Consider the following 27,161-nt stretch of genomic DNA (forward strand, 5'->3'; position numbering starts at 1 on the left):
CATCGCCTCGGCCTGCCAACCCCCACCAGGAAGAGTTCTCTCCTTCAGCTGTGCCCAGACTAATGTCATTGAGCCCTGCCTGGATCACGTGACCGTCCTCTGAGGCAGACTGTGGCCCGGAGTGGGAAGGTCTGATTGGCCAGCTTTGGTCACGTGCTCCTGGAGGGGCGGGGCCAGCCCCTCCTGACTGGCAGATGCTGAGATGGAAGAGGAGAACCGTTTGCCGTCAAGACGGGGGCGGCCGGCAGGAAGGACAGGCCCTGAGCCCTCCAGGGCAGCAGCTGCCCCCACAGAAGTGACCTGTGGGCCTGCAGAACTCGGTCTCTGTCACCCCGAGGCAGAGGCCCCTGGCCGCGCTCCAGAGCCCAGGCCCTGCACGTGGTTGGTGTGCAGCAAGTGCCCGGGACCCGGGTCGCTGCTCATCTGTCCCCGCGGGACCGCGAGACACTCGCGGGCAGAGAACGTCTGTCCAGCTGGCTGCAGGGTCCCGGCATCCGGTGCACAGCGGCCCCCATGCTGCTCACAGCGGCTGGACGAGTGGGGCCTGCTGGGGCCGGCGGCCAGGTGGGCACTTCCGGGTCAGGGAGGGGCCGTTAGGGGAGCGGCTGGGGGGCGAGCGGCGGACGGAGGGACGGGACAACTTCCCGGAGGGGCCTCGAGCGGGAGCCGCAGTCCTCAGGGTCCTGGGCAGGGAGGCCAGCCCAGCGCGAGGGCCGGGCCGCAGGGCGGGAGGAAGCGGGTCAGCCGGGCCGGCCGCCCAGCAGTGCCAGGGGCACTGTGCCCTCACCCCGCGCCCGTCCACAGTGGAGCTGCGTTGTCCGTGGGCCGCTGGGCTGGGCCGCCCCTCCAGGGGACGAGGGGCACCCTCTGTTTTCCATCTGCCCGCGCGGCGTGCGTTCCTGGGCCTGAGAGCTGCCGGCCCCCAGGAGGAGCCACAGCAGGCAGCCCGGCACGGGGGCCTCTGGCCCGTCCACGCCTCACCCTGGGGAGCCGCGACTCTAGTCCGGTTTGTTTCTCTGCCGAGGAGGGAATCACATCTGGGCTCCTCCTCTTCCCAGCTGTGTGACCTTGGGCCGATCACACGACCTCTCTGTGCTTCGGCTTCCCCACCTGTAAAACAGAGGAGGCAACTCTGGGAGAGGCGGAGGGCCTCCCGAGCGGTGCCTGTCCAGGCGCCGTGCTGGGCGGCTGGCCGTGTCCTTCCGCTGCTCCTTTAGGCGGCTGGAGCCTCCCGGGTTCCGGTCCTCCCTGGTGTCTCTGCCCAGACGGTCTGAAGGCGAGAGGGCCGTGCTCTGCTCTGCCCGGAGGGTCCTGGGAGGGCGGCTGCCAGCCCCCCTGTGTCAGAAGACAAAGGGGCCCTGGTGACGTGTCCCTGAGCCCCGCCCTGTAGAGGCCGGGGGATGCTGCAGGCTGGAGGGCTTCCTGGAGGCGGTGAGCCAGTCGGAGCTGTGCATCCTGGACAGTGTCTTCACCCCTCTGGGCCTGGGCCTCGCCTTACGGGGACTTCTTCATGGAAACGTGCCGCTCCGCCGGCCAGGAGCACAGGACGGGGCGACCAGGACAAGATTCTCCGCCTGGCTTCGGTCGGACCCCACGGAGGCCGGGCCAGCCGACGGCGCTCCAGCCCAGGAAGGTCATGACCACAGACCGGACCCTCAGGCCGGCCGCTCGGTGTCCTGGCCTCGGTTTCCCCACGTCAGTGCACTGCCGAGGCAGGAGAGGGCCAGCTGCCCGCCGGCTCCGGGACACTCAGCAGAGCCCAGCAGAGGCCCGGCGCCCGTGGGAGCCGGCAGGGCCGCTTCCTCTCCCAGGAGGCTCGGACGTGGTGACGGCCAGCACGGTCCCGACGAGCTCCGGGCCCGAGCTGGACGTCACCGGGAGCAGCGCCGCGTCGGTCTGCTTCTCCGCATCTGCCCACGCGTCCTGCCGAGCCCTTTCACAAGACGGGGGCACTCGCGAGCTGCCCAGGGCAGGGGCAGGGACACGCCGCCCGGGCCCCTGCCCTCCCTGGAAGGAGGCCCGGGCACCTCCCGCGGGCAGAGCAGGAGCCAGGCTCGGGCTGTGGCCCTGGGGCTCCGCCACTGGCCTCCCAGCCCTCCTGTGTCTTATTTTTTATTTTTTTAGACAGAGGCTGGCTTTGAACTCACGAGCCTCCCGCCTCAGCCTCCGCCTCAGTCTCCTGAGTAGCTGGGATCACAGGCGTGGCCACCGCGCCCAGCGACAACCCTCCGCGTCCCTGGTTGCTCTCTTGCGCTCTGGGCGTGGGCTCGGGTCCGCCTGCCTGCGTGACCAGCTCGGGCTCCTCGCGCGGAGCGCGCTCAGGAGAACAGGGGCAGGTGAGCCCGGGAGGCCGAGAACCTGCACATCTAACACCGTTTCCAACGGGAGACGCGGCCGGGGCCACGCTCAGGGGACACGGTCCTGGAGACACGTACTGGGGGTTCCCACGCTGGACGACCCGGCATCTCCCCGGAGCTCCTTGGGCCGGCAGCTTTGCCTCTGGGGACACGTCTGGTCCCGACCACGGGGAGGTGCTGCTGGCATCCAGTGGGTGGCCCCAGGGGGCAGCTGCCAGGCCCATGCACAGGGCAGTGCCCACACGCACCGGCCACGGGCCTGAGGTCACGGGTCCCAGGAGGGTCCAGCTTGCTCCGTGAGGACCACCTGGCAGCCACGTGCCGGGGCCTCCCAGTGCCTGGCCCGCCAGGGGTGGCCACAGCCCTCCACCTGCCCGGCCCACAGACATGAGCAGGGCCAGCGGGGCTTCTGGGGCCCTGGGACGAGTGCCCGGCCATGGACAGTGGGGTGGAGCCCGGCCCAGACGCGGGCCCTGGGTCCTTGGGCCCCTCCTGCCCCTGCCCTGGTGGCCCTGCCCGGGGCTCTGGGTCACGGATGCTCCGTCCACCCCGTCTGAGTGAGAGGCAGGGGCCGAGCCCCCGCTGACCCACAACGACACCACGCGCGAGCGCTCGGCCGCAGTTCTAGGCCTGGAGACGGTAGCTGCTCGTCGCGGCTCGGCCGAGCCCAGCAGGCTGCACTGCACCTCACGTCCAGGGCCTGCCCGAGGGGACAGAGCTGCCCTCCCCAGGGGACAGAGCTGCCCGCCCGAGGGGACAGTGCTGCCCTCCCCAGGGGACAGAGCTGCCCTCCCCAGGGGACAGGGGCCCCCTCCCCCGGCCTCTCCTCCAACCAGCCCGCCAGCCCCTGGCCGCTCACCCTTCAATTAAAATCAATTTGGAGGCCTCTGGGTTCCTCAGTGGATGGCCCTGGCCACGCGCGGTCAAGGCCACGCCAGCTCAGGCTGCCCGCTGACAGAGCCCAGCAGGACACACGGCCCTGTGACTTCCTGCTCCGGCCCAGCGTCTGCGGCAGTGGCGTGAGGCCCCTGTGTGGGGCACGGGGTCTTCCTGAGCTGCCGGGGCTCACGCAGGGCACACGGCAGGGAGGCCGCGGGCTGGGGAGGGAGACCGGGGAGGCCGGGGGGAGGTTGGGGAGGCTGGGAAGGCCAGGGCTGGGGAGGCCGGGAGGCTGGCTGCGCAGAGGCTCCGAGGGCTGCCGGGACCCCGGGGCCTGGGCGCCTCGGTCCTCCTGTGGCCAGCGCCGGCTCCCCCTTCACCAGCACCCCTTCCTTTGGAAACCGTCCCTCTGCGGCCCGGTCCTCATGGCTGGGAGCCACCTCAGCAGGTCTCCTCCCGCCGGGGCCTCGGTTCCTCACGCACAGGAGTTACCAGCACCAAGTCACCCAGACCTTCTGCCGGTGCCGCCACCGCTGTGCTGCACAAAGGCTCAAAGCAACGAGCCTGGTCCTGACTTCCGCACCCGCCACTCAGCTGGGCCACCCCGTCCAGGTGGGCGTGGCGGTCAGCTCTGCCCGGCCATCTCTGGGTGGGGGAGCAGGCCTGAGCCGGCCGTGTGTGCCACAGAGACACGTCCCGGGCGTGTCTGCACCAGGTCGGGGCCGCAGCCTGGACCCACATCTGCCGGGCCCCGTGCCCAGCAGGGTCCTGGGACAGAGCCCCGTTCTGCAAACACCCAGCTGTCCCCACCCCGCACCATCCTGCTGAGGCCACGTTGGAAGTGACCCTTCCAGAGTCCTGGCTCAGCCGCACCTCCAGCCTGGGACGGTGTCCCCCCTGGGCCCCTCAGACGGCGGGCCAGGGCTGCCCGTGGGGCAGGCGTCATCCCGCCTGGGGACTGGCCCCGTGTCCCTGGCTGCGCGTGCGCGTCGCCTGCACACCTGGCCCTGGAGATGCAGTCGGGCGGCCGCGTCCAAGCCCGGGGCGGGCGGGGCTGACAGGCGGGCGGAGTGGCCTGAGAGGCCCAGGAGAGGGGACCTGGCCCTGCTTGCCGTCTGCGCCTGCCTTGGGCTCTGGAACACAGCAAGGTCACCCTCTGTCCACTCTACCCCAGGGACCACCCGCCTGGGCCTCAGCAGGGCTGCCCCAGGGAGGAACCCACCAGGTGGACCTGCCCCACGGACCTGCTCTCGGCCTGTGCTGGCCGCGCAGCAAGAAGCCTCCTCCCGGGCGCCCTTGCCTGGGCCTGCTCTGCACGCCCGCCTGCCCGTCCCCCACCTGCCCCGTCCCCCGCCTGCCCGTCCCCCCCTGCCCGTCCCCATGAGCAGACACTCGCACCCGCGTGGCTCCGAGGAGGAAACCGAGGCTCGGGGCCGCGAGCCAGGAGGAAGCGTCACTGGAAGTCAGGGTGCTGGCCCGACCCGGGTCCCGGTGCTGGGCTCCCGGAACGGCCCTCCTTCCAGCGGGGGCTGCATTAGTGCCCAGGAGCTGTCGCTGGGCCGGCCATGCCCGCCGTGACGGCCCCACTGCCGGCCCCCGAGACGGGAAGCAGCTTCTGGAGGACACTCACACCGGGGTCCCCCCAGCCCGGCTCCCAGCTGCCCAAGCAGGAGTGGCCGGGGCCTGGACGGCGCGTGGAACACACCGGTCAGAGGCAGGGCCTGTCCCCGCTGGACGGGGTGGCCTTGAGGACGGCAGGCAGAGGGAGGCCAGCCGGGCACAGTGGGACCGTGGCAGGGCCCGCGGACACGGGCTGGAGCGGAGGCCCCTGGCGGGAAGAGAGGGCGCCCGCGGGGCAGAGCGGCGACCCCACCAGGGTGAGCTGGGCACGGTGAGAGACCCAGCCCCGTCGTCCTCGCCGCCTGGGGACCTGCTGTCCCCACGCTGCTCCCCGTGACTCCCACGGAGCCGCCGAGGCGAGGGCGGCTCACACTCCCCAGGGACCTGGGGACGCAGGGACACAGGGACAGTCTGTCCCTGCCCACGTCCCCAAAGCCCGTATGTCGAATGAAGGCTTTGCCTCCGGGGCAGCCGTGTCCAGCGGTGGGGTGGCCAGCGGAGGGACTGAGGCTCTGACGTGGTGGACTGGCCCCGGGACCTGGGAGGTGGCGGGAACTCAGCAGGCGGACCTGGTGGGGGACGCGGTGGCGGGATGTGTCCCTGGGCCACCCTGTCCCTCCTCGCCCTCCGCCACCATGCTCTGCCCCTCGGGCGCCCAGGGCAGCGAGCGGCCACCGTGGGCGGGGACCTCTGCCCCTGGGCTGGCTCTGGGGAGATCCTTGCCCGCCTCTCCTGGCCTGGAGGCCACGGGCCTCCAGCACCACAGTCCCGCCTGCCTCCCTCGCGGCTCCTGACACTGACCTCCGCCTCCCTCTCGCCAGGACCACCAGGTGACCCAGGGTCCCCTCCCGCCTCAGGACCCTGACCGAGCACATCAGCAGAGTCCCTGGCCCTGCAGGGCAGCGCGTCCACAGGTCCAGGAATCAGGACGGGCATCCTGGGGGCCGAGGTGCGGCCGGCACCACCCTCTCGGTGGTCACCGTCTCTGGCCCCTCTCGGCTGCTCCATGTGGCTGCTCGCGACCAAAGGTGGACGAGAGGCGCCGTCTCAAGGGCAGCCCCCGCTGTCGGCCCTGGGCATGTCCTGTGTCCCAGGAGGCCAGGCCTCCAGGCCTCACGGGTGTGACCAGCAACTAGATGCCCCGGCCGGTGGGGAGAAAGCTCACAGGCCAAAAGGAGCTGGGTCCACCACACACCAGGGGCCAGGACGCGCCCAGAAGGAGCCGGTCAGGGTCTCCGGGGGCACAGACCACTGATCACATTCACAGGTAAGAAAGCCGAGGTTCAGAGAGGTTATGTGGTTCACCCAAGGTCACACAGCTATCAATCACAGACCTGGATCTAGCGTCTTAGGCGTTGGATCCGCTATGCCTTGTCAGCTGGGGGACAGACTCGTTCAGTGGACGGGGCTGGTGGAGGACAGTCACCAGGATGCCCCCAGAGAGGCAGCATGGCCCCGTGTGCCTGTGGATCCATAGCCAGAGCAAGGGCGTGGACGGTCAGCACTGAGTCCTGGCCACCCCCTTCTGCTGGCCACACGGGACAATTTTAATTGGAATTCAGTGCCGATAATTAAAACTCAGGAGATTTCACATTTGAAAAAATCCATCTTCTGGTGTGAAATAAATTTTTTAAAAGGAAGACCTGGCGACAGTGACCTGCTTTCTAGGAGGCAGCAGTTGGCGTGAGGGAGCAAAGCCAGCTGCCCATCCCAGAGGCGGCCGGGAGCGTGCAGGAGGGCCCTGCACCCTGCCCACCTCCGCCCACACGGCCTGTGGGCCTGGCTCTCACACCCAGGACCTGCTCAGACCCCGTCAAGGGTCCTGAAGGCCATGCAGGGCGGCCACACCTGTGATCCCAGCCACTCGGGAGGCTGAGGCAGGAGGATCCCATGTTCAAGGCCAGCCTCAGCAACTTAGCGAGGCCCTAAGCGACTCAGCGAGGCCCTGTCTCAAAATAAAACAAAAAGGGCTGGGGACGCGGCTTCGGGCTCAGCGCCCTGGGTTCGTCCCCAGCACCAGATAAAACGGGACGCAGGTGCCGCTGGGGGGGCTGGCAGTCCCCAGTGCTCTGCCCACTTTGGGCGGGTTGGACCCTCACCTCCGCCTGGACGCCAGCTGCGGCCACTTGCCCAGTGAGCCCAGGGGGCAGGCCTGTTCCCGTGGCCTCCGCAGGGCTACCTGGGTCCCTCTGCGGACACCCCACACGCCCACCCCAACGCCGGCATGGCAGCTCGCCCCGCTGGACAGCGCAAGGGCCTCCACAAACGTCCTGGCGCCGGGGCTGCGCCCAGTCAGCCCACAGGCGAAGGCCACTCCAGCCACTTCCGGGCTAACGGCAAGAGACGTCCTCCTGGCGAGGACCGACCGGGGGGCGGCAGGAGCCAGAATCACACTGGGCAGAGGTGGGCACGGGCACAGGAGGGCCAAGGCCACCGCCCAAGGGGCACAGAGCCCTGGCCTCCCCAGTCCAGCGCTGGCCCCAGCCTGCGGGCCCACTGCCTGCGCCGACGTCCAGCAGACAGCTGCGGCCACCCGGGGCCTGCTGCCCAGGCAGGAGCCAGGAGGCTGAGCGGTGTCCAGAGCCCTGTCCCCTGAAACAGAGGACATTCCTGTGGCCAGGGTGGGGCGGACGGGCGGCTACAGGAGCAGAGGGAAGCAGAGGCCACCCTGGGGCCACCTGCCACACTGACCCGGGCAGGGGCTGCATGTGCCCCTCCCCACGGAGCCTGCGGGGGTCGAGGAACCTGCCCCAGAGAAACGAGCGCCGGCCAGCGGCCAGCGGCCAGCACACTGGACAGCTGCTTCTTGAAACAGGAGCCCCGGCCGGCCTGGCCACTCCTGCGTGGGCTTCCAGATGCCACCAAGTCCGCTGGGTCCCCGGCCCCTGGCAAAGGTGCCGCAGGCTCTGCAGACTCGAGGCCCAGCCTCCAGGAGGAGGCCTCCTCCCCTGCGGCCCCTCCCGGCGTCCCCAGCGCCCAGCCCTGTCTGCAGATGTCCTGCTGTCCCTGCTCCTCTTCCCTGCTGACCTGGCTGGACTAGCCCGGATGTCCCCTGGGCTCCGGTGGCCTCCTCCTGGGGAGCCGCCCCTCCTGGGCTGGGAGCTGGGCTGGAAGCCCAGAGGAGGCGGGGGTCCCGGTGGCTGGGCGCCGGGCGTGGGGTCCGGGAACGGCCACCCAGCAGCGGGACAGGCCGCAAGCTTCCCAGACGCACGGGGACCTCGCGAGGACAGAGGGGGCACTGGACTCACCCCACCCGCCACGCAGACCTCGCAGCGCAGGGGGGGCCGGATCGGGGCCGGGGGACGCCGGGCGGCCCTGACCAGCTCTGGCCCCGCTCGCCTCCGGCCCGTCCCAGCCCTGGCCACCCGCCTCCCGCCAGGGGTCACGCAGGGCCCGCTGGCCCACGACCTCACCGGAGCGCGTCTGCGGCCCGCCTGTGGGCAAGCCGGGTCCTCGACGCAAGGGCGCCGCCAACTTCCACTTCTCATCCGCTTGGCCTGCGCCCAGGCGGCGCCCCCTGGTGGCCATGCCCCAGCTCGGCCTGCTGGCCAGCGGGCCCAGGAGACCCACGCGGACAGTGACCAGCCAGCCTCGGAGGGCGAGCTGCAGAGGCACCCCGGCCAGCGCCAGGGCCTGACTCGGGCGACGTCCTGGACGCTCGGGGTGACGCCGGAGCCGGGCAGCCTCCACGCGGCAGGGAGGGCCGCTGAGACAGCAGGGCTCAGAGGCCGGTCTGGACCTCCGCCCCTGCCGGGGTCGCCCCTCCGTGAGGGCTCCAGGCGCGCCCTGTCCTGCCCCGGGGTCGCCGCATCTCGTGGGTGGGCAGCAGGTGGCTCAGAGAGGTCATGAACTGCCCACGGCCGCCCAGCAAGGTCAGCCCAGCAGCGAGAGCTGGCAGGTGGGCTGTGGCGGAGGCCAGAGCCCTTCCCCTGCATGATCGCGCACACTCCAGGCCCCTTTGAAAGTCCAGGCCATTCAGGAAACGCCTCGGCGGGGGACACGCACAGGAACACACTGTCCCAAGCAGGCTGCCGACCCCACCGCGCGGGAAGAAACCGTCAAACCGTCCACCCGAGGCACCGCTGAGCAACCGTGTGCACGGCTCGCCCCCCAGTGGCCAGTCCCGGAACTGCCCAGCAGCCAGCCCTGCGGCCAGAGGAGACAGGACTCCGCAGGCTGCTGGTGGACAGTGGGTGGCACAGGACACACGCGGCTGGGAGACCAAGGAGCAGCCTGGTGAGGGACCACGGAGGCGCAAGCAGGGACAGCCCTGGCGATGGCCACCTCCTGCTGCATGTGGAGCCCGAGAGGCAGGGCCCCAGAGGCCCTAAGCCACCTGCAGCCCCTCCAGCCCGTCCCCGTCCCTGGCCGGCCCTTCCACAACCCCAGAAAGTGGCCCGACTCGCCGTGTCTGTGGGGGGTGGAGGGGCTCCTGGGGACTGAACCCAGGGGCAGCTTACTGAGTTGCATCCCCCGCCATTTTAAAATTTTTAATTCTGACACGGGGTCTCACTAAGTTGCTGTGGCTGGCCTCAAACTTGTGATCCTCCTGTCTTGGCCTCCCAAACCACTAGGATTACAGGCATGTGCCACCACGCCGGGCACGCCCGGCTGTTTTAAAGAGAAAATGGGGGCTCCAGAGAGGTCGTGTGACTTGTCCAAGGCCCCACAGCAGCAGGAGCCGGGGGTGGAGCCTTCTGAGGTGGGCCTCGTGGGCGCCTGGCAAGTGCCCTGAACACACCGAGTGGGGCAGGGACGGAGGAGCACAGTGACACCGGAGGGCGTGCCCGGGTCCCACATGGCGGCAGGCCAGGGTCCTTGGGGTCTGGGCCATGGGGACCCGAGTCAGACCTCTGATGTTCTGGGACGTTCTAGTGACACCTGGGGCACAAAGCACCCAAGACAGGGGGGATCCGTGATCAGAGGCCGGGGCTCCTGGGGGAGGCGGCTGACTGGACGGGAGTGGGGCAGCCCTGGCCGCAGCTTCCTGCCCAGGGCACGTCACGGGGCAGGGCCCAGGGCTCCGGGACCTGCCGCCCCGTGGCCCCCGCTCTGACCAGCGGCAGGCCTCCAGGGAGGGTCCTGGCAAAGGGCTCTGGCCCAGGGCCTGGGGCCCCAGATGCGCACAGGCACCCCCTTTCCAGGTGGGACCCCAGGAGACGCGTGGGAGGGAGGCGGGAGTCGCCCTGAGGGCTGAACAGCAGAAAGGAGGCCCTGCCCCTCTGGTGAGGCCGATGCCCACGTGTTCCATTTTTCGGAGGCCATCGTGAAGGGACGGGACGTGTTTCCTCGTTTCCTTTTCAGGTGATTCGTCGCTTACAAACAGAAATGCCTTAGATTTCTCCATGCTGATTCTGGAACCTGCTACTTTGCCGAGTTCATTGATGAGGTCTAGAAGTTTTCTGGAGTTTTTTGGATCCTCTAAATATAGAATCATGTCATCAACAAATAGTGACAGCTTGAGTTCCTCTCTTCCTATTTGTACCCCTTTAATTTCTTTGGTCCGTCTAATTGCTCTGGCTAGTATTTCAAGGAGGATGTTGAATGCAGGTGGTGAAAGAGGGCCTCCCTGTCTTGTTCCCGTTTTTAGAGGGAATGCTTTCAGTTTTTCTCCATTAAGAATGACGCTGGCTGTGGGTTTGGCATAGACAGCCTTTACCACATTGAGGTGCGTGCCCACTATTTCTATTTTCTCTAGTGTTTTGAGCATGAAGGGGGCTGTATTTTATCAAATGCCTTCTCTGCATCTATTGAAATAATCATACGATTCTTAACCTTAAGAGTATTGATGTGATGAATTACATTTATTGATTTCCAGATGTTGAACCAACCTTGCGTCCCTGGGATGAACCCCACTTGACTGTGGTGCACTATCTTCTTAATATGTTTTGGTATGCAGTTTGCCAGAATTGTTAAGGACTTTTGCATCTATGTTCATCATTGGTCTGAAGTTTTTTCCCTTGATGTCTACATTTAGAGTGAAAGACCTCTACAATGAGAACTACAGAACACTAAAGAAAGAAATTAAAGAAAACCTTAGAAGATGGAAAGATCTCCTGTGTCCATAGATAGGCAGAATTAGTATTGTCAAAATGGCCATACTACTAAAACCACTACAGAGATTCAATGCAATTCCAATTAAAATCCCAATAACGTTCCTCATAGAAATAGATAAAGTAAACATGAAATTCACCCGGAAGAATAAAAGACCCAGAATAGCCAAAGCAATCCTGAGCAGGAAGAGTGAAGCAGGAGGTATCACAATACCAGACCCTAAACTATACTATAGAGCAATAGTAACAAAAATGGCATGGTATTGGCACCAAAATAGACAGGTAGACCAATGGTACAGGGTAGAAGACACGGAGACAAACCCACATAAGTACAGTCACCTCATACCAGACAAAGGAGCCAAAAACATACAATGGAGAAAAGATAGCCTCTTCAACGAATGGTGCTGGGAAAACTGAAAATCCATATGCAGTAAAATGAAACTAAACCCCTATCTCTCACCCTGCACAAAACTCAACTCAAAATGGATCAAGGATCTAGGAATTAGACCCAAGACTCTTCACGAAATAGAAGAAAAAGTAGGCACGAATCTCCATCACATTGGCTTAGGACCAGACTTCCTTAACAAGACCCTCATAGCACAAGAAATCAAAGCAAGAATCAATAAATGGGAGAGATTCAAACTAAAAAGTTTTTTCTCAGCACAGGAAACAATCAACAATGTGGAAAGACAGCCTAAAGAGTGGGAGAAAATCTTTTCCACACACACTTCAGACAGAGCACTCATCTCCAAAATTTTTAAAGAATTTTAAAAACTTTACACCAAAAATACAAAGAACCCAATCAATAAATGGGCTAAGGAAATGGGCAGACACTTCACAGAAGAAGATATACAGGTGACCAACAAATATATGAAAAAGTGCTCAGCATCCCTAGTAATTAGAGAAATGCAAATTAAAACCACCGTAAGATTTCATCTAACTCCAATTAGAATGGCTACTATCAAGAACACAAGCAATAATAAGTGTTGGCGAGGATGTGGGGAAGAAGGCACACTCATATGTTGCTGGTGGAGTTGCAAATGGGTGCAGTCACTCTGGAAAGCAGTATGGAGATGCCTCAGAAAAGTTGGAGTAGACCCACCATTTGACCCAGCTATCCCACTCCTTAGTTTGTACCCAAAGGACTTAAAATCATCATACCACAGTGACTCAGCCACATCAATGTTTACAGCAGCTCAATTCACAATAGCTAGATTGTGGAACCAACCAAGATGCCCTTCAACTGACGAATAGGTAAAGAAACTGTGGTATATATACACAATGGAATATTACTCAGCCATAAAGAAGAATAAAATCATGGTGTTTTCAAGTAAATGGATGGAGTTGGAGAATATCATGCTAAGTGAAATACGCCAAGCCCAAAAAGCAAAGGCCGAATGATTTCTCTGATAAGTGGATGATGATACATAACGGGGGGAGGGGGGGAGGGGAAGAATGGAGGAACGTTGGATAGTGCAGAGGGAAATGGGAGGGAAGGGAAATGGAAGTTGCACCCCATCTGTTTACCAAGAATCAAAAAAATAAGATAGAAGGAGGTCCCTGGGGACGTTCCTGAGAGTCCCTGGGGACCATGACAAAGCCCGAGGGCTGGCCCTGCAGGTGTCCCCAGAGCCTGTGCCTCCAACTTGGGACCAGATGGCGGCGTCCTCACTGAGCCGGGATGAGGTCGTTGGCTGGCTTGGGGGACAAGTGGTAGCAGGAGTCCCGACCCCGGAAGGACGCTCAGAAGCAAGAGGCTCACACGGGACACGCGCACCCGCCCACGGGCACCAGGGGACGCTGCGGGAGGCCCTGCCCCTGTCAGAGTGCAGGCCGAGCCCTCCTGGACACAGGGAGTGGAAGGCCTCCTGGCAATGCTCAGCCAGGGGGACAGGGGGACGGGGACAGGGGGACAGGGGACTCGGCCTTCCAGGGAGCCAACAGGAGCTGAGGGAAGCCCTGGCAGCCTGGCCCCTCACGTGGCCCTGGGCAGCAGACAGCCCTCCTGAGCCCCTGCCCACCAGCCACAGGTGAGCAGGACCCTCCTGACCTCAGTCCCACCAGAGGGGACCCCAGACCCTGGTTTTTGAAATAAATCTAGAGACTGGGTAACAGCCTGATGTGGTGGCTCCTGCCTATAATCCCAGAGGCTCAGGAGGCTGGGGCAGGAGGATGACAGTTTGAGGCCAGCCTCAGCAACTTAGCAATTCTGTCTCAAAAAATAAAAAGGGCTGGGGTGAGCTTCAGGGCAGAGCACCCGGGTCCCCCGGGGCTGCAGAACGGATCTGGGCAATGACTTCCTTTGTGAGGCAGTGGTCGCCGCTGGTCCCTCAGCAGACGTGGAGCAAGGCTGGGGGACAGGTGCCCGAAGACACACCTGATGGCAGGTCAGGGACACTCTCGAGGCTGCTGGGGCAGAGGACCCTCTCCTGGCCACGGACCTGCAGGGAGGGGTCCTCTCTGCGCTTCTGCCCACAAAGGACCCAGGACAGGACGGGGCCGTTCCGGCCTCTGCACTCCTGCTCAGGGACGGAGGCCGGCAGGGGCAGGAAGCGCCACTCATCTCTCACAGGGGGCATCTTCCAGCAAGTCGGAACCACGTGAGATCCCACTGCCAACGGCAGGAACCAAGTGCCACGGTGCAGGGATGCCCGGCTGCTGCACAAACTGCCCAGCAGCTCCTCCTGGTCAGACGGGTGGCCGCCGCACTGCCATCCCTCCCTAGGGAGCTGCTCAGGACAGAACACGCACATTCGCACCAGAGCTGGCCCGAGTGCCCACAGCGGCTTTGTTCAGAATCGCCAAAACTCTCTAAGTGCCCTTGGCCAGTGAGTGGCTGGACCCCTGCAGGAGACGCGCTCCACAGGCCTCAGCAGCCACCGACAGGAGCCCGTCCTAGGAGGCTGCCCGCAGGATCCCTGTGACCCTTCTGGAACAGCAAGGCTGGCTGGTCACCAGGAGCCGAGCACGGCAGGAGCACGGCATAGGGGCCTCAGGGTCTATGTCTTGACTGGGGCCGTGGCTGCCGGGGTCCAGGATGGGAGTTCACGGAGCTGTGCGCGCGCGCACGCACGTTCACACTCACAAGCACACACACATGTTCACACACACACATGCACACACACGTTCACGTGCACAAGCACACACACGTTCACACACAAGCACACGCATGCACATTCACACTCAATTCACACTCATGAGCACACATGCACGAGCACACACAGATGTTCACACTCATGCACACATTCACACATGCACATGCATGCACATTCGCATGCACACGCACTCAATTCACATTCACATGTGCACACATGCGCACATTCACACACACATTCATGAATGTGTACACACACATGCACATGTATACATGCACGCACATTCACACACGCATGTGCACACATACATTCACACGCATGCACGTTCACATGCACACGCACACTCGATTCACATGAGCACACATGCATAAGCATGTACTCACACATTCACACACACACATTCACATGCAAGCATTCACATGCACACTCAAGCACACATTCACACACAAGCAAATGCTCACACGCATGCGTGCACACTCACATGCACACTCATGCACACACATTCATGCACACATGTATACATGCACACATTCACATGCACACACATTCACGCTCACATGTACACATGCACATTCACTCATGCACTCACATGCGCACACATACACATACACACAGGTACACACATGCACGCACACTCACACACGCACACATGCACACATTCGTCCACACACTCACATGCACACGGCATGTCTCACAGCGACAGAACAGTTTTATTCTACAATGCCAACACCAGGTGGGTGAGTCTGTCCTTTGTGGCCATCTGACCCTAAGAAGGAGACCTTACGGGGGCCTCCCTCCTCCCGCCTGCCCTGAGGGTGACAAGAGCCCAGGACGATCTGATGGCCCTGTGCCCAGACCACGGGGTGAAGGTGCTGGCCAGGGGCCCCAGAGGGGGACGGGATCCGACAGTAGACCAGAGACAGCAATGGAGGCGGCCACTGCCTGGTCCCCACATACGCTCTGGGGGGCCACCAGGGGGCAGCACTGAGCAGGACAAGCCCCGAGCCCTGGCCCCAGCCCAGGCACTGGACTCCAGACTCCAGCCTCGGCTCTCATAGAAGTTTATTGCTCCCACAGCGGGTCAGTTTCAGAAGATGATGCCACCCACTTCTCTTCCAGTAGAAAAGGGACACGGGTGGCCCCGGGGACCAGGGGCACCGGGCAGGTGCATCTCCCCACCAGACCAGGTGCCGGGGCTGACAGGCCCCCCCCACCTCCGCCTGGCACCTGACCTGGGGGCCTGGGGCAGCTCGGGGAGGGGCCGGCTCAGAACACAGGGCGCCCTGGGCTGGAGGCAGAGGGCAAGTGGACCCGGCCCAGGGTCGGTGCAGGTGGCAGGGCAGGGGCTGGGGGCCCCTTGGGTCCTGAGGCCCATGAGAAGCTGCTCCGGCCCAGCCCAGCAGGCAGGGGCCGAGGCTCGCGGCCTCGCGGGCCTGGCTTTGGCACTGGAGGCCCACAGGGCAGGAGGCCAGTCCTCCACGGCAGGGGCCCCGTGGCTGCGGCGCACGCTGCTGGCTGGAGGAAGATGGGAGCAGCGGCGGCCCAGGGCCCGGTGAGCCTCTCCGGGGAGAGGGACCACGTCCACAGCACCTGTGGTCAGGCCAGGGTCACTTGGAGAGAAGGTCCAGAAGGGGCTTCCTGACGGCCTCCGCAGCCCTCAGCGCGGCGCCATCCCTGAGTGTCTGCGCCCGGGCTCGAGTGCAGGCTGAGTCAGGCGGGGGCTCAGGCCGGGGGGCTGGCCGGCTGGCTGCTGAGAGAGTCCTGCAGAAGCGGGGTGCAGGGGCTGGGGGGCCGGTCTGGCCGAGCAGCCCCTGAGCCGCCCTGTGGAGAGAGGGGAAGCTGGTCACCGTCCCCGCCAAGGCTGGAACCTGCCACCAAGGCCCTCCCTGCTCGGGGGACGCCAGCTCCCCTGCCCCACCCCTGCAGAGATGGGGGGACCGAGGCCCAGAGAGGCCTGCCTAATGCAGAGGGACACGCCGTCGGCTCGCAGACCGGATGACCCGCGCCCCTCAGCAGACGGGCACAGCCCCAGGGGCACTGGGCCGGGCACCTGCCCCACCAGCCGCGGGAGGGCGCTCTGCAGGCCGCTCACAGCCCCGCCTCACATTAGCCCGCCAGGCCCCGGGGCTCACAGCCATGCACGTCCAGGGGGGCGGAAAGTCCTGCAGGGCGGGGGCAGCGGGACTGGGAGGGGAGAGGACACCGAAGAGGGAGAGACGGCAGACGGCGAGGGACTCGACAGCTCCCAGCGTCACACTCAAAGGTCTGAGTCAGAAATCAGGAAAGAGGTGGCAGGGGGGTGACCCGGGGCCTCGGCCGGCCTGCGAAGGAAACCCCGGCACCCGCCACCTGCGCCTCAGGAAGCCCCAGGGGCCTGGCACCCCGGTTCCTCCCCGGCAGACCAAGGCTTCCTGCACGCCGGCCTCTCCCGCCACCACGAGAGCACCTGAGAGAGTCTCAGAAGTAAAGGGAACTCCCTCCTGGGGTCCAGCACAGCCCGAATCACAACCCCGGGAGCCAGACCCTGAAGCAGACTCCTCGAGCTGCCCTCCCCGTCTCCCCTGCTGAGTGGACAGAGTCTTGGGCTGAGAGGAAGCAATGAGAACGTAAGAAAGGCCCAGAACGTTTCCCCGAAAGGCCACCCTGTCGGTTGCCCAGGCTGTGGACTGCACAAGGGCAGCCAGCCTTGCTTAGCCAGCCTCTGCCCAGAGGCTGTCCCTTTCTTAGTCATTTAAAAATCCCCTCCTGGGCTAGTGGAGGCCCTGCTTCCCCTTCTCTCAAGCAAGGCAGCCTCCTGGGGCCACCCCCAGCCCAGGTGCAGGGCAGAGCGTGGGCCTCCCTGGTGGGCCTCAGTCAGGCTGGAGTCCCCCCGAAGGGATTTGGCTCCCAGCTGCCAGCCCAGGTGAGGCCGGGGCACTGAGGACACTGCATTCCCTAAACACGCAGGAGGGGGCCAGGCTGCCCTCTGGGGCGGGGGTGGCCCTCCAGGCCAAATGCTTCCCGTGACTTGAGAACCAGGTTCTGTTGGCAAAATCAAGGGGCGACCCCAGGCTGGTCTCGCCTTCCCGCTTCTGTCCAGGGAGGGGCAGCACGGGGACCCCAAGCCGCTGCTCCCCTGTCCCCAACACCACGCACTCCTGCGGAGGGGAGGCAGGCAGGAGAGGCCCGCAGGACACCCACAGGACAAGTGCAGACCTGCCTGTTCCCGGGTGGGCAGAGCCGGCCAGCTGGGCCTCGGCGTCTGTCCCTCCTGCAGAGCACGGGCCCCGCCCCCACTGCCCGCTTACTTCCTCCCTGGTCAGCAACCGAAGCCAGCAGAGCTGTCACCGGCTGGCAGCAACCGAGAGCCCAGCAAGGCCTGGCACGAGGGCGGAGCCCTTCCCAGAAGCTGAAACGGCAGCCGTCACCCAGGCGGGACGCGGTGACTCAGCCGCCAAGCCCACGCTCCCTGGCAGGGACACTACCCTGCAGGGACGAGCTCTGAGACCCGGCCCTCGGGGAGGGGCCTGAGGCACCCGGAGCCCCAGGGCGGCCTGCTCCTCCGGGCAGAGCGTGGGGGTCCAGGGTGCAGGGAAAGCTGAGTTCCAGGCCAGCCTCCAGGGTTCCGCGTGGGCGCGTCCCCTAAGGGCTAAACGTCCTTCACGGTGACCTGGAACTCGACTCCGGGGGCTGCCTGCTCCTGACGCTGTGCTCAGTCTGCGACCTGACAGTTGTTCGTCCGTCCTCCCAGGCTTCGGCCAACGTTTCTCAAACAGGATGCCCGGGGGTTCCGCTACGTGTCCACCCCAGGCGGCCCTGCCTTCCCGGGCCCTGCAGGCTGGCACGCTGGAGGGGGAGGTCTGAGGAGCGGCTGGCCCGCCCGGGTCTCCTTCCCAAAGTGCCGCTGCCGCACGGCGGACCCAGGACGGAGACTGCACTGCGGGAGGCCGGCGGGCGCGAGGGCTTTACGGGTACCCACCTAGAGTCTGGCTTCTTGCAGCACCATGCTGGGGGCGCCGGCGGTCATCAGGGACTCAGAGCAGGCCTGCATGGCCGCCTTATCCTTTGAGCCCTTTTTACTACCACTCCAAAATAAATAGCACTTGTCCTAGAAGACAACCAAGCTGGTTTATAGTCAAGGCCACCGCGCAGGGGACGCCAGGGGCGGGGCTGAGGGTCCAGCAGCCCAGGGCAGGCCAGGCGGGTCCAGGAGGGCCCCGCACCTGACAGCACAGCCGCTGGGGGGACGGCCAGGCCGCCGGCCGAGGACTGGAGCCCGGAGGGTGAGGACGGAGCCTCCTCCCCCTGGCTCCGGCCCAGCCCTGGGTGGGCACCTGAATCCATGGAGACGGGTTTTCCTGCTGCATTCTCAGGAAGGATGCTCCGGGGACGCTGCAGGGCACCGAGCTCCCCGTGTGCACTTAAATGTCAGGACACTTCAAAACGGAGGCCAGCCCCGCGGGGCAGAGCGGGGAGGTGGGCGGGGTCCCGCAGCTGCCTCCGCAGGGACCTGAGCAAGAGGACCCAGGCACGGGCCATGGACACTCTGCACGGATGGGGCAGGGCACTGACCGGGGGAGGGACACTGACCTGGGGAGGGACACTGAGCTGGGGAGGGACACTGAGCTGGGGAGGGACACTGACCTGGGAGGGACACTGACAGGGGGAGGGACACTGACCTGGGAGGGACACTGACCTGGGAGGGACACTGACCTGGGAGGGACACTGAGCTGGGGAGGGACACTGACCTGGGGAGGGACACTGACAGGGGAGGGACACTGACGGGGGGAGGGACACTGACCTGGGGAGGGACAATGAGCTGGGGAGGGACACTGAGCTGGGGAGGGACACTGACCTGGGAGGGACACTGACAGGGGGAGGGACACTGACCTGGGAGGGACACTGACCTGGGAGGGACACTGACCTGGGAGGGACACTGAGCTGGGGAGGGACACTGACCTGGGGAGGGACACTGACAGGGGAGGGACACTGACGGGGGGAGGGACACTGACCTGGGGAGGGACACTGACCTGGGAGGGACACTGACCTGGGAGGGACACTGAGCTGGGAGGGACACTGAGCTGGGGAGGGACACTGACCTGGGGAGGGACACTGACGTGGGGAGGGACACTGAGCTGGGGAGGGACAATGACCTGGGAGGGACACTGACCTGGGAGGGACACTGACCTGGGAGGGACACTGAGCTGGGGAGGGACACTGACCTGGGGAGGGACACTGACAAGGGAGGGACACTGACGGGGGGAGGGACACTGACCTGGGGAGGGACACTGACCTGGGAGGGACACTGACAGGGGAGGGACACTGAGCTGGGAGGGACACTGAGCTGGGGAGGGACACTGACAGGGGAGGGACACTGACAGGGGAGGGACACTGACAGGGGAGGGACACTGACCTGGGAGGGACACTGACAGGGGAGGGACACTGAGCTGGGAGGGACACTGACCTGGGAGGGACACTGACAGGGGAGGGACACTGAGCTGGGAGGGACACTGAGCTGGGAGGGACACTGACCTGGGAGGGACACTGAGCTGGGGAGGGACACTGACCTGGGAGGGACACTGACCTGGGAGGGACACTGACAGGGGAGGGACACTGACAGGGGAGGGACACTGAGCTGGGAGGGACACTGAGCTGGGAGGGACACTGACCTGGGAGGGACACTGACAGGGGAGGGACACTGAGCTGGGAGGGACACTGAGCTGGGAGGGACACTGACCTGGGAGGGACACTGACAGGGGAGGTACACTGAGCTGGGAGGGACACTGACAGGGGAGGGACACTGAGCTGGGAGGGACACTGACAGGGGAGGGACACTGAGCTGGGGAGGGACACTGACAGGGGAGGGACACTGACCTGGGAGGGACACTGACAGGGGAGGGACACTGAGCTGGGAGGGACACTGACCTGGGAGGGACACTGACAGGGGAGGGACACTGAGCTGGGAGGGACACTGAGCTGGGAGGGACACTGACAGGGAGGGACACTGACAGGGAGGGACACTGACCTGGGAGGGACACTGACAGGGGAGGGACACTGACCTGGGAGGGACACTGACAGGGGAGGGACACTGACAGGGGAGGGACACTGACCTGGGAGGGACACTGAGCTGGGAGGGACACTGACAGGGGAGGGACACTGACCTGGGAGGGACACTGACCTGGGAGGGACACTGACCTGGGGAGGGACACTGACCTGGGAGGGACACTGACAGGGAGGGACACTGACAGGGGAGGGACACTGACCTGGGAGGGACACTGAAGGGGAGGGACACTGAGCTGGGAGGGACACTGACAGGGGAGGGACACTGAGCTGGGGAGGGACACTGAGCTGGGAGGGACACTGAGCTGGGAGGGACACTGACAGGGGAGGGACACTGACCTGGGAGGGACACTGAGCTGGGAGGGACACTGACAGGGGAGGGACACTGAGCTGGGGAGGGACACTGACCTGGGAGGGACACTGAGAGGGGAGGGACACTGAGCTGGGGAGGGACACTGACCTGGGAGGGACACTGACCTGGGAGGGACACTGAGCTGGGAGGGACACTGAGCTGGGAGGGACACTGACAGGGGAGGGACACTGACCTGGGGAGGGACACTGACAGGGGAGGGACACTGAGCTGGGGAGGGACACTGACCGGGGAGGGACACTGACAGGGGAGGGACACTGAGCTGGGAGGGACACTGAGCTGGGAGGGACACTGACAGGGGAGGGACACTGACCTGGGAGGGACACTGAGCTGGGAGGGACACTGAGCTGGGAGGGACACTGAGCTGGGAGGGACACTGACAGGGGAGGGACACTGACAGGGGAGGGACACTGAGCTGGGAGGGACACTGAGCTGGGAGGGACACTGACAGGGGAGGGACACTGACCTGGGAGGGACACTGACAGGGGAGGGACACTGAGCTGGGAGGGACACTGAGCTGGGGAGGGACACTGAGCTGGGAGGGACACTGACCTGGGAGGGACACTGACAGGGGAGGGACACTGAGCTGGGGAGGGACACTGACCTGGGAGGGACACTGACCTGGGAGGGACACTGAGCTGGGAGGGACACTGAGCTGGGGAGGGACACTGACAGGGAGGGACACTGACCTGGGAGGGACACTGACCTGGGAGGGACACTGAGCTGGGGAGGGACACTGACCTGGGAGGGACACTGACAGGGAGGGACACTGACCTGGGAGGGACACTGACAGGGGAGGGACACTGAGCTGGGAGGGACACTGACCTGGGAGGGACACTGACCTGGGAGGGACACTGACAGGGAGGGACACTGACAGGGGAGGGACACTGACAGGGGAGGGACACTGAGCTGGGGAGGGACACTGACCTGGGAGGGACACTGAGCTGGGGAGGGACACTGACCTGGGAGGGACACTGACCTGGGAGGGACACTGACCTGGGAGGGACACTGAGCTGGGAGGGACACTGAGCTGGGGAGGGACACTGACCTGGGAGGGACACTGACAGGGAGGGACACTGACAGGGGAGGGACACTGACCTGGGAGGGACACTGACAGGGGAGGGACACTGAGCTGGGAGGGACACTGACCTGGGAGGGACACTGACCTGGGAGGGACACTGACAGGGAGGGACACTGACAGGGGAGGGACACTGACCTGGGAGGGACACTGACAGGGGAGGGACACTGAGCTGGGGAGGGACACTGACCTGGGAGGGACACTGACCTGGGAGGGACACTGAGCTGGGAGGGACACTGACAGGGGAGGGACACTGACCTGGGAGGGACACTGACAGGGAGGGACACTGACAGGGGAGGGACACTGACCTGGGAGGGACACTGACAGGGGAGGGACACTGAGTTGGGAGGGACACTGACCTGGGAGGGACACTGAGCTGGCAGGGACACTGACAGGGGAGGGACACTGACCTGGGAGGGACACTGAGCTGGGAGGGACACTGAGCTGGGGAGGGACACTGACCTGGGAGGGACACTGACAGGGGAGGGACACTGACCTGGGAGGGACACTGACAGGGGAGGGACACTGACCTGGGAGGGACACTGACCTGGGAGGGACACTGACCTGGGAGGGACACTGAGCTGGGAGGGACACTGAGCTGGGGAGGGACACTGAGCTGGGAGGGACACTGACAGGGAGGGACACTGACAGGGGAGGGACACTGACCTGGGAGGGACACTGACAGGGGAGGGACACTGAGCTGGGGAGGGACACTGACCTGGGAGGGACACTGACCTGGGAGGGACACTGAGCTGGGAGGGACACTGAGCTGGGGAGGGACACTGACCTGGGAGGGACACTGACAGGGAGGGACACTGACAGGGGAGGGACACTGACCTGGGAGGGACACTGAGCTGGGAGGGACACTGACAGGGGAGGGACACTGAGCTGGGAGGGACACTGAGCTGGGAGGGACACTGACAGGGAGGGACACTGACAGGGGAGGGACACTGACCTGGGAGGGACACTGACCTGGGAGGGACACTGACCTGGGAGGGACACTGAGCTGGGAGGGACACTGAGCTGGGGAGGGACACTGACCTGGGAGGGACACTGACAGGGAGGGACACTGACAGGGGAGGGACACTGACCTGGGAGGGACACTGACAGGGGAGGGACACTGAGCTGGGAGGGACACTGACCTGGGAGGGACACTGAGCTGGGAGGGACACTGACAGGGGAGGGACACTGAGCTGGGAGGGACACTGACAGGGGAGGGACACTGAGCTGGGGAGGGACACTGACCTGGGAGGGACACTGACAGGGAGGGACACTGACCTGGGAGGGACACTGACAGGGGAGGGACACTGACCTGGGAGGGACACTGACCTGGGAGGGACACTGACCTGGGAGGGACACTGAGCTGGGAGGGACACTGAGCTGGGGAGGGACACTGACCTGGGAGGGACACTGACAGGGAGGGACACTGACAGGGGAGGGACACTGACCTGGGAGGGACACTGACAGGGGAGGGACACTGAGCTGGGGAGGGACACTGACCTGGGAGGGACACTGACCTGGGAGGGACACTGAGCTGGGAGGGACACTGAGCTGGGGAGGGACACTGACCTGGGAGGGACACTGACAGGGAGGGACACTGACAGGGGAGGGACACTGACCTGGGAGGGACACTGAGCTGGGAGGGACACTGACAGGGGAGGGACACTGAGCTGGGGAGGGACACTGACCTGGGAGGGACACTGACAGGGAGGGACACTGACAGGGGAGGGACACTGAGCTGGGAGGGACACTGAGCTGGGAGGGACACTGACCTGGGAGGGACACTGAGCTGGGAGGGACACTGAGCTGGGAGGGACACTGACAGGGAGGGACACTGACAGGGGAGGGACACTGAGCTGGGGAGGGACACTGACCTGGGAGGGACACTGACAGGGAGGGACACTGAGCTGGGGAGGGACACTGAGCTGGGAGGGACACTGACGGGGGGAGGGACACTGACCTGGGGAGGGACACTGACCTGGGAGGGACACTGACAGGGGAGGGACACTGAGCTGGGGAGGGACACTGAGCTGGGAGGGACACTGAGCTGGGGAGGGACACTGACCTGGGAGGGACACTGACAGGGAGGGACACTGACAGGGGAGGGACACTGACCTGGGAGGGACACTGAGCTGGGAGGGACACTGAGCTGGGGAGGGACACTGACCTGGGAGGGACACTGACAGGGAGGGACACTGACAGGGGAGGGACACTGACAGGGGAGGGACACTGACCTGGGAGGGACACTGACAGGAAGGGACACTGAGCTGGGGAGGGACACTGACCTGGGAGGGACACTGACAGGGAGGGACACTGACAGGGGAGGGACACTGAGCTGGGAGGGACACTGACAGGGGAGGGACACTGACCTGGGAGGGACACTGAGCTGGGAGGGACACTGAGCTGGGGAGGGACACTGACCTGGGAGGGACACTGACAGGGGAGGGACACTGAGCTGGGGAGGGACACTGACAGGGGAGGGACACTGACAGGGGAGGGACACTGAGCTGGGAGGGACACTGACAGGGGAGGGACACTGACAGGGGAGGGACACTGACAGGGGAGGGACACTGAGCTGGGGAGGGACACTGACCTGGGAGGGACACTGACCTGGGAGGGACACTGAGCTGGGAGGGACACTGAGCTGGGGAGGGACACTGACCTGGGAGGGACACTGACAGGGAGGGACACTGACAGGGGAGGGACACTGACCTGGGAGGGACACTGACAGGGGAGGGACACTGACCTGGGAGGGACACTGACAGGGGAGGGACACTGACCTGGGAGGGACACTGACCTGGGAGGGACACTGACAGGGAGGGACACTGACAGGGGAGGGACACTGACCTGGGAGGGACACTGACAGGGGAGGGACACTGAGCTGGGGAGGGACACTGACCTGGGAGGGACACTGACCTGGGAGGGACACTGAGCTGGGAGGGACACTGAGCTGGGGAGGGACACTGACCTGGGAGGGACACTGACAGGGGAGGGACACTGACCTGGGAGGGACACTGACCTGGGAGGGACACTGACCTGGGAGGGACACTGAGCTGGGAGGGACACTGACAGGGGAGGGACACTGACAGGGGAGGGACACTGACAGGGGAGGGACACTGAGCTGGGGAGGGACACTGAGCTGGGAGGGACACTGACAGGGGAGGGACACTGAGCTCGGGAGGGACACTGACCTGGGAGGGACACTGACCTGGGAGGGACACTGAGCTGGGAGGGACACTGAGCTGGGGAGGGACACTGACAGGGGAGGGACACTGACAGGGGAGGGACACTGACAGGGAGGGACACTGAGCTGGGGAGGGACACTGAGCTGGGGAGGGACACTGAGCTGGGAGGGACACTGAGCTGGGAGGGACACTGACCTGGGAGGGACACTGAGCTGGGAGGGACACTGAGCTGGGGAGGGACACTGACCTGGGAGGGACACTGACAGGAAGGGACACTGACAGGGGAGGGACACTGACCTGGGAGGGACACTGACCTGGGAGGGACACTGAGCTGGGAGGGACACTGAGCTGGGGAGGGACACTGACAGGGGAGGGACACTGACAGGGGAGGGACACTGAGCTGGGAGGGACACTGACCTGGGAGGGACACTGAGCTGGGAGGGACACTGACAGGGGAGGGACACTGACCTGGGAGGGACACTGAGCTGGGAGGGACACTGAGCTGGGGAGGGACACTGACCTGGGAGGGACACTGACCTGGGAGGGACACTGACCTGGGAGGGACACTGAGCTGGGAGGGACACTGACCTGGGAGGGACACTGAGCTGGGAGGGACACTGAGCTGGGAGGGACACTGACAGGGGAGGGACACTGACCTGGGAGGGACACTGACCTGGGAGGGACACTGACCTGGGAGGGACACTGACAGGGGAGGGACACTGACCTGGGAGGGACACTGACCTGGGAGGGACACTGAGCTGGGAGGGACACTGAACTGGGGAGGGACACTGACCTGGGAGGGACACTGACAGGGGAGGGACACTGAGCTGGGAGGGACACTGACCTGGGAGGGACACTGAGCTGGGAGGGACACTGAGCTGGGAGGGACACTGAGCTGGGGAGGGACACTGACCTGGGAGGGACACTGACCTGGGAGGGACACTGAGCTGGGAGGGACACTGACAGGGGAGGGACACTGACCTGGGAGGGACACTGACAGGGGAGGGACACTGAGCTGGGAGGGACACTGACCTGGGAGGGACACTGAGCTGGGAGGGACACTGACAGGGGAGGGACACTGACCTGGGAGGGACACTGAGCTGGGAGGGACACTGACCTGGGAGGGACACTGACAGGGGAGGGACACTGACCTGGGAGGGACACTGACAGGGGAGGGACACTGAGCTGGGAGGGACACTGACCTGGGAGGGACACTGACAGGGAGGGACACTGACAGGGAGGGACACTGACCTGGGAGGGACACTGACAGGGGAGGGACACTGAGCTGGGGAGGGACACTGAGCTGGGAGGGACACTGAGCTGGGAGGGACACTGACAGGGGAGGGACACTGACCTGGGGAGGGACACTGACAGGGGAGGGACACTGACCTGGGGAGGGACACTGACAGGGGAGGGACACTGAGCTGGGGAGGGACACTGACCTGGGAGGGACACTGAGCTGGGAGGGACACTGACAGGGGAGGGACACTGAGCTGGGAGGGACACTGACAGGGGAGGGACACTGAGCTGGGAGGGACACTGACCTGGGAGGGACACTGACAGGGGAGGGACACTGACCTGGGGAGGGACACTGACAGGGGAGGGACACTGAGCTGGAAGGGACACTGACCTGGGAGGGACACTGAGCTGGGGAGGGACACTGAGCTGGGAGGGACACTGACAGGGGAGGGACACTGAGCTGGGGAGGGACACTGACCTGGGAGGGACACTGAGCTGGGAGGGACACTGACAGGGGAGGGACACTGAGCTGGGAGGGACACTGACAGGGGAGGGACACTGAGCTGGGGAGGGACACTGAGCTGGGGAGGGACACTGACAGGGGAGGGACACTGACAGGGGAGGGACACTGACAGGGAGGGACACTGAGCTGGGGAGGGACACTGAGCTGGGGAGGGACACTGAGCTGGGAGGGACACTGAGCTGGGAGGGACACTGACCTGGGAGGGACACTGAGCTGGGAGGGACACTGAGCTGGGGAGGGACACTGACCTGGGAGGGACACTGACAGGAAGGGACACTGACAGGGGAGGGACACTGACCTGGGAGGGACACTGACCTGGGAGGGACACTGAGCTGGGAGGGACACTGAGCTGGGGAGGGACACTGACAGGGGAGGGACACTGACAGGGGAGGGACACTGAGCTGGGAGGGACACTGACCTGGGAGGGACACTGAGCTGGGAGGGACACTGACAGGGGAGGGACACTGACCTGGAGGGACACTGAGCTGGGAGGGACACTGAGCTGGGGAGGGACACTGACCTGGGAGGGACACTGACCTGGGAGGGACACTGACCTGGGAGGGACCTGACCTGGAGGGACACTGAGCTGGGAGGGACACTGACCTGGGAGGGACACTGAGCTGGGAGGGACACTGAGCTGGGAGGGACACTGACAGGGGAGGGACACTGACCTGGGAGGGACACTGACCTGGGAGGGACACTGACCTGGGAGGGACACTGACA

The 27,161-nt window shown here is 64.8% G+C and overlaps 2 protein-coding genes across 10 annotated transcripts in view; one reads left to right on the forward strand and one right to left on the reverse strand.

Moving 5' to 3' along the window:
- On the forward strand, positions 1 to 6,464 carry LOC124990753 (uncharacterized). Of its 7 annotated transcripts, none has more exons than XM_047561075.1 (4): positions 1 to 564; positions 805 to 3,848; positions 4,411 to 6,123; positions 6,201 to 6,463. In XM_047561075.1, the coding sequence occupies exon 2, from the start codon at positions 1,511 to 1,513 to the stop codon at positions 2,618 to 2,620; it is 1,110 nt and encodes a 369-aa protein (XP_047417031.1). In that variant the 5' UTR covers positions 1 to 564; positions 805 to 1,510; the 3' UTR covers positions 2,621 to 3,848; positions 4,411 to 6,123; positions 6,201 to 6,463. The 7 variants fall into 7 exon arrangements, with proteins under 7 accessions (XP_047417031.1, XP_047417030.1, XP_047417029.1 ...); XM_047561074.1 differs by having other exon boundaries at positions 1 to 3,848; positions 4,411 to 5,127; positions 5,678 to 6,123; positions 6,201 to 6,462; XM_047561073.1 differs by having other exon boundaries at positions 1 to 3,848; positions 4,411 to 5,113; positions 5,678 to 6,123; positions 6,201 to 6,462.
- Positions 6,465 to 15,049: 8,585 nt separating this feature from the next.
- The window catches only part of Scarb1 (scavenger receptor class B member 1), a 70,346-nt gene continuing 58,234 nt past the window's right edge, over positions 15,050 to 27,161 (reverse strand). For 2 of the 3 annotated variants that reach the window (XM_047560981.1, XM_047560979.1), the window contains 2 exons: positions 17,963 to 18,091; positions 15,050 to 15,825 (listed from right to left, as the gene is read on the reverse strand). In XM_047560981.1, coding sequence (XP_047416937.1) covers positions 17,963 to 18,091 — 129 coding nt within the window. In that variant the 3' untranslated portion in view covers positions 15,050 to 15,825. The remainder of the gene's footprint in view (positions 15,826 to 17,962; positions 18,092 to 27,161) is intronic. The other variant, XM_047560980.1, reaches the window with a different exon arrangement.

Source organism: Sciurus carolinensis, chromosome 8 (genome assembly GCF_902686445.1).
Source record: "Sciurus carolinensis chromosome 8, mSciCar1.2, whole genome shotgun sequence".
Taxonomy (NCBI): domain Eukaryota; kingdom Metazoa; phylum Chordata; class Mammalia; order Rodentia; family Sciuridae; genus Sciurus; species Sciurus carolinensis.